The following is a 13696-nucleotide window of genomic DNA, read 5'->3' as shown; positions in this document are numbered from 1 at the left end:
TAAAAAGCATACTTTGTAACACTTCCGGAAGACAAAGTTTAATAATATATATAAATCTTATTCCTGAAACAATCAGAACCATACTTTGAAGAAATATGATTACTGTTATTCCCAATTAGATCTGCAATAACTTGTTTTTGAATCAATACATCATTAGGAAGCAAATCATTATCACTCACACCGTGAAGAGTATATATGTACAGTAGTCTAATATGTGCATTGCCAAGCACATACAAATGTCCTCTGTGTTATAGCAAACACTTAATGAACTATTTTTTCAGGAACTGGCTGGAGTGTGTGTGTGTGTGGGGGGGGGGGGGGGTATTACTTCGAGGTGGTGCACAGCCCATTCATTGACAGCAATTGCACAGTTGAGTTGGGTGATGAAGTATGGCTTCTGAAGGCAATATGGTTGGCAGATAATTTAATTTGTACATTTGTGCATTCACTGGTAGTACCCCTTTTTCAAACAGAAGAAGTGACTAGGCATCACAACCTATCATCCTCTGAAACACCATGAAAAATGGTCAAGATGTACAATGTAGTTAAGCTTATGGTCCAGGTTGTCTATATTATATACTGATGTCCATATTATATACTAATGCACATTTTTTTCTTCCGTAAGGAAGAGATAAATTAGTGGGTGAAAGTCTGTGTGTGTGTGTGTCTGTCTGTCTGTCTGTCTGCATCATCGTTTTCTACATAACGGCTGGCTTAATTCAAATGAAATTTTGAAGATGTATTCCGTAGGGTAATGGCAAGACCTGATTAGATTTTGGTAAAAATCCCATCAATATTAATGAGCAATTTACGTAATTAATGGTTTTCGGGAATTAGGCTATATCTCAAGAATGCATGCTTCAAATTCATTATAACTTGGTACACACATTTGCGATACCAAAGCACACCTGTCCTGAAAATATTACTAATGTAGCTTTTAGTTTTAATAAGTTATTAGCATATTTTCAGTAGGCCACAAAAAAGAAAAAAATAGTTTCTGGTCAGGAAGTAGTGTCTAAAGTGGTGGGACTTTATAACCATTTTCTAAAAAAAACGGCTGGCTCAATTCAAATGAAATTTATTGCATGTGTTCTGTAGGGTAGTGACAAGAACTGCTTAGGTTTCAGTAAACATCTCATGAATATTAACGAGCAATTACATAATTAATGGTTTTCGGTAATTAGGCTATATCTCAAGAATGCACACTTCAAATTCAATATTATTTTATACATACATTTGCGATACCAAAGCGCACTTGTCCTGAAAATATTATTGATGTAGCTTGTAGTTTAAATAAGTTATTGCCATATTTTTATAGGGCACTAAAAAGGAAAAAATAGTTTCTCATCAGGAAATGTTGTCTAAAGTGGTGCGACGATGCGATTATTTTTTTTTACATTCTCAACAATTGTTAATCAATCTACATATCAGTGCAGTTACAGTTCTTTTTATTAGTACTGTATAGTTGTTTTCACTGGTGGCAATTAATGTAGGGAGAGTTACTTTTGTGTTTTCCCTTTCATCTGCAGACTGAATTGGTTGGACAAACATGAAAACAAAAATTAAAGCGAGACAGGGGGTACTTAAGTGATGGGCGCTGACCAGAAACAATTTTATTTTAGCTCCGCTGTCAGCGAAAGCTGAAAGCGTAGCTTTAGGTATAGGTGGGTATAGAGTATAAGTGAATCATAGGTGTCCGTCAAGTTTTTTTATTTTCATCATCTTCTCCAAAAGTGAGTCAGAATACTTTGATATTTGGTGTGCATGTTCCCTGGGGGGAGACTATTCAGATTTGTTCATGCCAAGTTGATCTGTGCCATTTTCGATTTTTTACGATTTTTTGCCAAAAATGATATTCTCATCATCTCCTCAAATACTACTTGTCAGATTGCTTTGATATCTGGTGTGTTGATGCGCAGATGGTAGCTTACTCAGATTTGTTAATTTCAAGTCAGCACATCTTCTTTTCTATTTTTGATAACTTTTTTTTTGTAATTTAACAAAAAAATTAATATGTTAATGAGCATTGTGACCGACGCCATATTGGAAATCAGTCCGCGAGACTTTAAGTAAACTGCCACTTTTCAAAAGACACTATTGACGTCAAACAAGCAATGTAACATGTGCTATAGTCATAATTCTATGCATTGTGCGCCCAAATGACAAGTGTTTGTTCGAAACAGGGTTGTAAAAATCAAATCCAAATTCTGCACCCCATCTACATAATCAACCAGTCCGCAATACCCTCATTTGCATACAAACTATCCTTCATCCAGATCGCGACCGATACACTGTGTGTTAGTTATCTGTGTTTTTGGGTATTTTCAACTTGCCGTAACTTTCACTAGAGTCCACCATTTTAGATACTGTGAACGCCTAAACCTCAACTGACATCTCTTCTTTCGTGCCAGCAAAATAAACTGATTTTCCGACGAATTCGGGACACATACTTGAGGCCCTGAAATTTCGACCCGGTTTTTCGCTCATTGTTTCCTTAATACGGACCGGAAAGTTTACAAATTTCACAAAAAGGTGAATTTTTATGTGTTTTAAATAACCATGGCAAGTAAATTTAGTAGGATCGTTGTGTAAAGGTCCGATCAAGAATTATCGGTAGAAAACAACTGATTTGAACCGGAAGTTGAAGCTGACCTCGTTTGACCGGGCGATTTTCCACAGCAAGCAGCAACGCGAGAGTTCTTGGTACGCACTAAAATCACACTTCTGACCCACTATAAAAGTTTGATGTTTTCAGATAACATGTAACTTGTGATTAATTCTATATTGTCATGCAATTCGGAGTGACAGTGAACCAGAATGAAGACAACTCGCGTAAGCAAGGCAAGGCATGCCTAGGCCCCAGGGCCTTAGGCATGCGGTTGAAGTGTAAGAGCAGTACGTATTGTGAATCGACCAAACTTTGTTTATTGGCCGACAGTTTACATGTAAACGACATGAACATGTCTTGCCATTTCCAAAATGCAAATATTTGGCAAGTAAAAAATAATTAAAATAATTACAACTTTAATTTGGCTTCAGAATTTGCATTATATTTTGCTTATCTTTCCCCGTTTTACATGTAAATCCGAAAAAGGTTCTCTCTGGTCATGTCAGTGATCATACGAGGTGAGGCATGTTGAGGTATTTTGTTGAGAATTATAAATATTGCGAAATGTCAAGTACAGGGTTTAAATACAATGGAATGATGAAAAAATAATTGGCCGAGTCTCCTGACAGGCGCCGGTCACAAGACACTCTGTAAATGAAAATATCAGACGATGTTATGTCTACTACAAGTTGAATATTGTTGACAATTATGGAGTGTTTTTGGTAAATTTGTTAGAAAATTGTAATTCGAATTGCCTCAAAATTATTTTACATCCCTAGTTTATTTCATTCATCAGTAAATTTTTCCAGGGTTAAAGCTGTAAGACACTGGAATTATTTATAGCAACCTCAAAAATCCTTTTGTGTGTGTGTGTGTGTGTGTGTGCATTTCCCAGTCATTGAACAACTGAACCACTTCTACATGTTACCAAAATTGAAAATAAAAAGAACAGCGGAGCTATTTTGACCGATAGGTCGCTTGTTGCCTTTAAAACTCTTTCTACGGTGAGTGCTATGCTACAACGTTCTATAAAGTTTCACATTACATGTTGTCTTTGGCCAGATCACTCACTAAATAGCAATCAATGAGAAAAAATAACTTATTGCATATGTTCTGTTGTATTCCAACAATTGTCTGTAGGAACGACAATCTCAAAACTTTGCCCTTACGGAAGGCATTCAGTTTAAATCTGGTTATAATTCCTCTATCATTTATCTGACCATTTCTTTTCATGAAATTCAAAAGCAATGGTCGAGCCAATAATGAGACCAAACAGAGAGTTGACATACACTCATTGCAATGAATAGAGTTTTAACATGGACTCTTAAAAAGTTTAGCTTTGAGGGAAGAATTTTGTAGAAATTCTGGTGAGCAGCTGGCAGCTTAGCTACCTGTGCAGTTGAAACCATATTTTCTTCTTACTATCACTAGCTTTTCCAAGATATCATCAAATCAGTGAGCCCTTTCAAATGAATTTCTATTTTGGGGGAAAATGTGAATGATTTTTCCAACAATACTATTATTGTGCACTTAATCCTGCTAATATCTAGCTTATACTTATGAATTTAATCAATAATATGGTATTTATCACATGACTTAAACTTTTTAATATGCCAAGTTTTTAGCACAACTGAACTGAGCTTCAGTAGTGCTATAGGGATCGCCGGCGTCTGTCTGTCTGTCTGTGTGTGTGTGTGTGTGTGTGTGTAAACAACTTAAAGTCAAAAACTGCTGAACCGATTGCCATGATATTTGGTGGGTCCATTACCTTGGGTGTCTAGTTGGGGAATTGTTCAAATCAAAATGATCGCATCACAGGTGTGTGATTTGGGTCAAAAAATGTGATTTTTGGTCAAAAAACTTAAACTCAGAAACTACTGGGCAGATTGGTGCGAAATTTGGTGGGAAGATTCTTTAGGGGATGTAAAGTAAGATTTGTTCATGACGTGATGATTCCATCAGTGATATGCAAATTAGGGCTAAAAATGTGTCTTTTTGGTTAAAAATCTATAATTCCAAAACTACTGAGCAGATTGGGCTGAAATTTAATGGGAATGCATGGACGAAGATATATTAAGCATACAATGATTCCATGAGTGATATGCAAATTAGGTGTAAGAATGTTAATTTTTGGTCAAAAACTTATATCTCATAAAGTACTTGGTCAATGAGTCTGAAACTTGGCGAGATGTTTCTGAAACTATTATTCTGCAGATTTTCTTCAAAATATTTTGACAAAATTGGCCCTAGCGACCATGACCACGCCGTTTAGCAACAACCAAATGGCAGTATATTTTGGTCAAATAACAATATCATCTGGTAGGCAAGTGAGTAAACATTCAAAAAATGTATGCAAATACCCTAGCAACCATGACCACGCCCGTAGCAACAGCCAAACGGTGGTGTATTTCACAAAGATAACAACAGGGTTTAATAGACAATTGAATAAACATTCAAAAAATGTATGTAAATTTGCATAGCAACAAGACCACGCCCATAGCAACAGCAAAATAATCACGTATATTGCAAAGATAAGAAAAGGAATAGAAAGACAAATGAATAAACATTCAAAAAATGTATGCAAATACCCTAGTAACCATGACCACGCCCATAGCAACAGCCAAATGGTGGTGTATTTCACAAAGATAACAATGGGGTTTAATAGACAATTGAATAAACATTCAAAAAATGTATGTAAATTTGCCTAGCAACAAGACCACGCCCATAGCAACAGCCAAATGATCACGTGTATTGCAAAGACAATATCAGGAATTCATACACAAGTGAACAAAAACATACATAAATGTATGCAAATATATCTAACAACATGACCACGCCCATAGCAACAGCCAAATGATAGCATTTATCGTAAAGATAGCAACATGGTTGGATAGGCAACTGGATAGTTATTCAGCAAATGAACACCTATTGTTAGTATGGACTAGCATATGGATAAACATTTTTAAAAACTGTACAGTTGTGCTACAACGCCATTGGCGGTATTTTTAAAATATGTTAAATTGATGGCTGCCACAATTTGCAGCCTTTTCTGTTAGTTCATCAACAAACACTATGAACTCATAAATGTTCTGCCTGGATAATGTAAAAATCATATATTGCATATATTTGAATAGTGAAATAAAAGGCTGTTTTCAACATATAAACTGATACCTGTCATTCACAAATATACTATGTAATAATATTGCCATGATATCATATTAACATGTACTTACATTTATTTTTTTGAACTATCCTACAAAAATGTACATGTTACATTGGCTAGGTATATGTTTTGTTACCCTTGTACTTGGTGTATTGGAACTTTCAACTCTAGTGTATATCAAGAAAGCTGGTTAATGAGGGAGGGCTATGCTACAAAACTTACCTATTGAAGAATGAGGGTTTATGAAAGAGTCTGACATAGAGAACATGTGCCAATGCTTAGCTTTATATGTTACACTACCACAGACAATACAGGTAGTTGCTAAACTGACCAAATATAGTAATATTAGTGCAAAATATATAATTGTGAATGATAGGTAACATATTTGTATAAACAAAATGGCTTTTTATTTCATTGAGTTATGCAAAATATTTAATGACCAGAAATGAGACTTTTCAAGGGTGACAGCAAACATTTTGGATTTATGCAAATGTTTGTAAATATCTAGAGCTCTCCTGAGCCAAAATCAAGAAGTAGGTCCTAAGGACCACTCATGCCCAATTTATTTCAACACAAAGGTCTGCAAAGTATGCTTAATCTAAAAAAAAAAATGGGATTTTTAAGAATGATGGCCGCCATGTTAAATTTCATTGATTTATGCAAAAGTCTGCAAATATTCACAAGGGCTCTCATTCCAAATACAATAAGTAGGTCCTCAGCATCACTCATACCCAATTTGGTGCTTTTATTTCAACACACAGTTCAGCAAAATATGCTATATCTTAGAAAAATGGGATTTATTGTGAGTGATGGTGGCCATTTAAAATTATTAATTTATGCAAATGTGTGCAAATTTTCACAAGAGTTCCACTTTTTAATTCAATAAGTAGGTCCTAGGGACCTCTCATGCCCAATTTGGTGTTTTTATTTAATCACAAAGTTCTGCAAAGTGTGATTTTTTTACGAGTGATGGCTGCCATTTTGAATTTTATTGATTTATGCAAAATAATGCAAATATTCATGAGGGCTCCCAATCTAAATTCAACAAGTCATTTGGAATGACAGAGTCCCCGCTATGATTGGGTTTTAAGGAATTATCACTACTCTGATCACGCAACAACACTTGTGAACCTAAATCAAACAGACTTAGATATGTTGTGTCTGCTTGTTGGACATGGAACATGCCTACAACAATAAAGGATGGTTCTGGTATGGGGGATCATATCACGACGAAAATGGATATGCACATGTATATACCAACTTTGAATGAGATCTGTTCAAGCTTGTCTGAGTTATGGCTTTGGACATAAAAAAATCGCAAACAAAATGGCTGCCAGGTGGCCATATTGGATCGTATCATAACAACAATGAATATGCACATGTATGTCATAGAACACTGTCCTAATACCAACTTTGAATGAGATCTGTTCAAGCATGTCTGAGTTATGGCTTTGGACATAGAAAAATCGCAAACAAAATGGCTGCCAGGCGGCCATATTGGATCTTATCACAACAACAATGAATATGCACATGTATGTCATAGAACACTGTCCTAATACCAACTTTGAATGAGATCTGTTCAAGCATGTCTGAGTTATGGCTTTGGACATGGAAAATTCGCAAACAAAATGGCTGCTAGGCGGCCATATTGGATTGTATCATGACAACAATGAATGTGCACATGTATGTCATAGAACACTGTCCTAATACCAACTTTGAATGAGATCTGTTCAAGTATGTCTGAGTTATGGCTTTAAACAGGGAAAATTTGCAAACAAAATGGCTGCTAGGCAGCCATATTCAATATTGGATCGTATCATGAAACAAATTGACGTGCATATGTATGCCATAGTATGTTGCCCCTGTACCAAGTTTGAAAAAAATCGGTCCAGGCATCTCCAAGAAACGGCTGCGGACGGACGGACGGACGGACACATGGACGCACGGACAGACGGAACCCAATCCATAAGTCCCCCCGGCGGGGACTAATAAGTAGGTCATGAGGAACATTCATGCCAAATTTGGTGTTTTTATCCAGCGTGTAACAAAAAAGTTGCTTAGCCACCTGACATGTGCATGTATGTGTGAATAACTTAAAGATATAAACCACTCAACTGATTGCCATGATATTTGGTGGGTATATTACCTTCAGTTGGGTGTCTAGTTGGGAAATTGTTAAAATCAAAATGATCTCACCACTTTTTTTTTTTTTGGGGGGGGGGGGGGGGGTAAATTCCAAAACTACTCGGCAGATCAATCTGAAATTCTGTTTGAACATTCTTAGAGGTGTTTACATTGTGTTACATGACATGATGATCCCATCAGTGATATGCAAATAAGGTATGAAAATGTGTCTTTTTAGTCAGAAATCTTTAATTCCAAAACTACACAGCAGATTAGGCTGAAAATTGGTTGGAACGTTCTTGGGGTGTTTATTATATATTAAGAATTGTTCATGACATGATGATCCCATCAGTGATATGCAAATTAGGGCTAAAAATGTGGGGTTTTTTTGTCAAAGATATATAGCTCCAAAACTACTTAGCAGATTGGGCTGAAATTTAATTGGCAAGCATCTGGGGATGTGTAGATGAAGCTGTTGGCCAATATTGGTCAAAAACTTATATCTTGAAACTGCATTGTTAATGGGTTGAATCTTGTTGGGGATGTTTCTGAAGGTAATATTCTGCACTTATTGGAAACATTTAGACAAAAATTGCCCTAGCAACCATGACCACGCCCTTCGTAACAGTGAAATGATGCATATTACAAGGTAACAACAGGGATGGATAGGTAAGTGATTAAAGATTTAAAAGTTATATACAAAGATGCCTAGCAACAGAACCACTCCAATAGTAACAGCTAAATCATGATTTATATTGTGGGAAGTGGGAAGGGTAGGCAAGTTAATAAAGATTACAAAACTGTATGCAAGCATCCCTAGCAACAAGACCATGTCCATCGCAACAGCCAAATACAGTTGTGCTACAATGCCATTGGCACTATTTTTTTAGGTCAAATGACTATGCCGTCTTCCAACCAGTAATCACTTGTAATCAAATGCAGTACTTTTCCATCTTAATTTTGAGTACTAATCAAATTGACTCTAAAGGTCACAGGTTTTTGTATTGTTTGAATTTTACATTAACGTGAGGCGTTGACTGATGTGTAAGGGTACCACATACCTTACGATGTACCTTACAGACTTTTGAGTCAGGTAGTGAGTACACTGGCTTAGTTTTCTCAAAATCAGTATTGACAGGGCACTCATAATCGATTGTAAATTGCATAGCTGTGTTCCAAATTTGTTTTTGACAGTCAGAGGTGTTTATTTTTCCACATTCATAAAAAGATTGGTTTGGAATAGCGAGTTTTTCGGAGGTTGAAGAAAATAGTGTTTGTCAGAATGGATCATGTGCTTTCACATCCAAAAGCACTTTGTTTTGATTTTTTAGGTCAACTGACTACCGTATGCTGTCTTCCAACTAGTAATCACTTTAGCACATATAATACATCTTAATTTGGAGTACGTGGATTTTTGAATCAATGCTAGATTTTCTCCAACACGAAATTAATTAGTTTATAATTACATCTATTGTACTAAAGATGTGTAATTTAAATCATTAAAATAAGCTTTTATTTTTATTTTGCAGATAATGCCAAAAAAAGAAAAATTAGAAGAAGGTAGCTGTGAAAAAAAGAGTGTATTCTCATTTGTAATTTAATAGTTCCTGTGTTTGTATCTTATTTGAAATAAAGTTTTTCTACATAAAGAGTATTTGGTTTGACGTTACTGTGAAAAAAATAAAATATTGATGTAAATGGACAACTGAAATATGGATGACTAAGTGTGTATGATGAATGGGTGTATGTGTGTTAATGCATTAGAATACTCTACACAACTCTACAGTGAGTGAGATATCCCACAATTCAGCCTGTTTTGTATGCTCAGACATTGAATTTAGAACCATGGCAAGTTTCCCAGTGTACAGAATACTGTGGTAGAATTTCAAAGATTTTGTAACAATATCATTAGTGTTGTTATATCCCCTGATTGCTCACTTGGACATGGAAAATATATCTTGCCAAAAGGGGAAAGTGGTGAACTAAAATTTCCTGCAGAATCTCTCCAAAGCAAACTAACAAGTATAAGGGAATTAAGGAAAAGAATAGTCCAGAGACATGTGTTGGTGTTACTATGTCAAGATGCTCTCCATACCAATAGAGTGTCTTGAGATAGTAACACCAACATATTGTATATGGCATGATCATGATCATGTACTCAATCATAGACAGTCTATGATTCCATGTAGCCTGTAGGTTGACATTGTAACATACAGTTCATAGACAGTCTATGATTCCATGTAGCCTGTAGGTTAACATTGTAATGTACAGTTGATAGACAGTCTATGATTCCATGTAGCCTGTAGGTTAACATTGTAATGTACAGTTGATAGACAGTGTATGATTCCATGTAGCCTGTAGGTTAACATTGTACCATACAGTTGATAGACAGTCTGTGATTCCATGTAGCATGTAGGTTAACATTGTAATGTATAGTTGATAGACAGTCTATGATTCCATGTAGTCTGTAGGTTAACATTGTAATGTACAGTTGATAGACAGTCTATGATTCCATGTAGCCTGTAGGTTAACATTGTACCATACAGTTGATAGACAGTCTGTGATTCCATGTAGCCTGTAGGTTAACATTGTAACATACAGTTGATAGACAGTCTGTGATTCTATGTAGCCTGTAGATTAACATTGTACCATACAGTTGATAGACAGTCTGTGATTCCATGTAGCCTGTAGGTTAACATTGTAATGTACAGTTGATAGACAGTCTGTGATTCCATGTAGCCTGTAGGTTGACATTGTAATGTACAGTTGATAGACAGTCTGTGATTCCATGTAGTCTGTAGGTTGACATTGTAATGTACAGTTGATAGACAGTCTATGATTCCATGTAGCCTGTAGGTTGACATTGTAATGTACAGTTGATAGACCGTGTATGATTCCATGTAGCCTGTAGGTTAACATTGTACCATACAGTTGATAGACAGTCTGTGATTCCATGTAGCATGTAGGTTAACATTGTAATGTACAGTTGATAGACAGTCTATGATTCCATGTAGCCTGTAGGTTGACATTGTAACATACAGTTGATAGACAGTGTATGATTCCATGTAGCCTGTAGGTTAACATTGTACCATACAGTTGATAGACAGTCTGTGATTCCATGTAGCCTGTAGGTTAACATTGTAATGTACAGTTGATAGACAGTCTATTATTCCATGTAGCCTGTAGGTTAACATTGTACCATACAGTTGATAGACAGTCTGTGATTCCATGTAGCATGTAGGTTAACATTGTAACATACAGTTGATAGACAGTGTATGATTCCATGTAGCCTGTAGGTTAACATTGTACCATACAGTTGATAGACAGTCTGTGATTCCATGTAGCCTGTAGGTTAACATTGTAATGTACAGTTGATAGACAGTCTGTGATTCCATGTAGCATGTAGGTTAACATTGTAATGTACAGTTGATAGACAGTCTGTGATTCCATGTAGCCTGTAGGTTAACATTGTAATGTACAGTTGATAGATAGTCTATGATTCCATGTAGCCTGTAGGTTAACATTGTACCAGCTGCACATACAATTGAAGGACTCAAACTAACCGAGGCAAATTATGCCAATGCCATGACACTTCGATGGGAAAGATACGGTCAACCCCACAGGATCGTCAGCGCTCACATGAAAGCTCTGTGGGAATTGCCCACTCTAATGGCTGACGTTTCAAGTCTACGCCAGTTCTATGATAAACTTGAATCCCATCTACACGCTCTGGGAGAGAAAGAAGAATCATACGGTAAGTTGCTAATACCGATGATATTAGAGAAACTACCGACAGAAGTTCATCAGTTACTCGCAAGGACACATGGAGATGATGCCTGGGACCTACCAGCCCTCCGGAAAGCCATTCAATCTGTTGGTAACAATAACACTGACACGCCGTACCAACCGGCAACTATCACTACTTTCCATTCAAATTCGACTAACGGTACGGCCAGATCGCACCTTAGGGAGCTCGTCTTCCAACAGTGAGTAAGTGGCAATAATAAACAAATGATGTAGAATATACAATAAAAAAAAAAGAATTAATACTGGGTTCTTTTTTGATAGATCGAGAATGTGCGGCTTGATGTCGAATTATCTTCATCAGTTATAATTGGGAGAGGTCACATGATATGTACTTTAGTTTAATACTGCAAACAAAGTATTTCATTAGTTCATCTAACAAATTAATTTTATTTTTATTAAACCTGTACAAAATTTATAACTGTAAAAATGTGTTGTTTACCAAGGCAAAATACATCAAAAGGAAAATGACAGAAAAAAAACCCAAAACAAGATCAAGCTGAAAGAAAAACAAATTTGAAATTCAGCTCTGCAAAGTTATCTATCTGGTTTGACTGCAGGAAGTTCTTCTGAAAACGAGGGTTCCTAGAAGACATAGCCCAACTAGTTTGATATATGGCAACGTTATTCTGCACATTTTTGTTTGACCATGAAAATGAAGGTTACGGTCAAGCGTCTGTTTGAATAGTAACGTTACCTCTAACAATGTGGGTGTACACATTTCAATGGTGTCTCTTCGGATGAAACTTCCAATATATTGAACAATTTACTTTTTAAACCTTGAAGGTGAAGGGCAAGGTTGAAGCTTTAGTATCAAGCTTGAAAGCTAACTTGAATGGTGGCTCTAGATACAACATTTCACAATGTATTTAACAATGTGCTATTTGACCTTCAATATGAAGGCCAGAATCAAAGATCAAGGTTTTAAAAGAAAGCTTACCTTTGATAATAGGTGTAGTCACATACATGCTGTTTTTGTGTACTCAACTTCTAGAGTTAAAGTTGAAAGGCAAATTTTGATTATTTCAACATGATAATTTTTAAGGTCAAAGGTCAGTCTCATTAGGAAGCAAACCATTGATAATGTAGATCCAATCTGATTAAAATTTGATGTAGGGTACATGTCACGACATCTTTTCGGCTGTTATGTTTACTGTCGTTTGTTCTTTTGTAAGTGCGTGTACATACATTTGACACCATAGGTGTTCCCAAGCCACAGGAGAGTGCTGAGTGAAGTCACCAATGTAAATGCGTAATGCGCAGAAACAGGTTCAGTACTTCAGATCACTCAGTTCAAAAAAGCTTGAGCATAGAGTTCAGACAGTGATGTTATCATTATTGTTTGGTGGTTCTCTTTCTTTCAATTTCGAACAGTGCCATATTGTGAGTGCTATATTGTATGATGGATTCTGGTTGGCTACTCATTAGTATGAGATTGGGTTTAGGAAAACCTATGGTATTGTGTCAGATGTATGTAATGAGTGCTCACAAAAGAACAAATGACAGTTAACTTAATAGCCGATAAGTCTTCATTGAAGACACATCCCCTCAAACATTGTAAGCATGATTTTAAAAAAAATATTTAAGTTATGCCACAAATATTGAATTTTAACTACAAATATGGCCACCATTTGGTCAAATTTTCATATACTAGTATCACAAAACAAATTGACAGTCATGCATATGTCTCATATGATATGTCACCTTTGTGTCAGGTTTGACAAATCAGATATTGCATGTCTGAGAAATGATGTATTACAGACAGATGGACACAGCCCATCGCAGTAGCCCCTGCCTTTGAAGGCTAAAAAGAAATCTTGATGGGTACACTACATCGGATTTTAATCAGATTGATGTGGGTCAGAAACTTGAATGGTGTCCATAAGTATCAAATTTCTGGAGCAAAATGTACATCTTTATCACAAATATGGGCACATTTTGCAATGCAGGTCATGCACATGCCTAACATAGTAAAATTCAAGCTGTGTGCTTAAAAT

General features: G+C 36.1%; 1 protein-coding gene across 2 annotated transcripts in view; it reads left to right on the top strand.

Moving 5' to 3' along the window:
* The window catches only part of LOC144449144 (protein tirA-like), a 125134-nt gene extending 115575 nt beyond the window's left edge, over positions 1-9559 (top strand). Inside the window, exon 11 of one of the 2 annotated variants that reach the window (XM_078139610.1) lies at positions 9425-9559. In XM_078139610.1, coding sequence (XP_077995736.1) covers positions 9425-9428 — 4 coding nt within the window. In that variant the 3' untranslated portion in view covers positions 9429-9559. The remainder of the gene's footprint in view (positions 1-9424) is intronic. The other variant, XM_078139611.1, reaches the window with a different exon arrangement.
* Positions 9560-13696: the final 4137 nt, after the last annotated feature.

This window comes from Glandiceps talaboti, chromosome 18, assembly GCF_964340395.1.
Source record: "Glandiceps talaboti chromosome 18, keGlaTala1.1, whole genome shotgun sequence".
Lineage (NCBI taxonomy): Eukaryota > Metazoa > Hemichordata > Enteropneusta > Spengelidae > Glandiceps > Glandiceps talaboti.
Note: the sequence above shows the minus strand (reverse complement) of the source record. Positions and strands in the feature narration are given on the sequence as shown.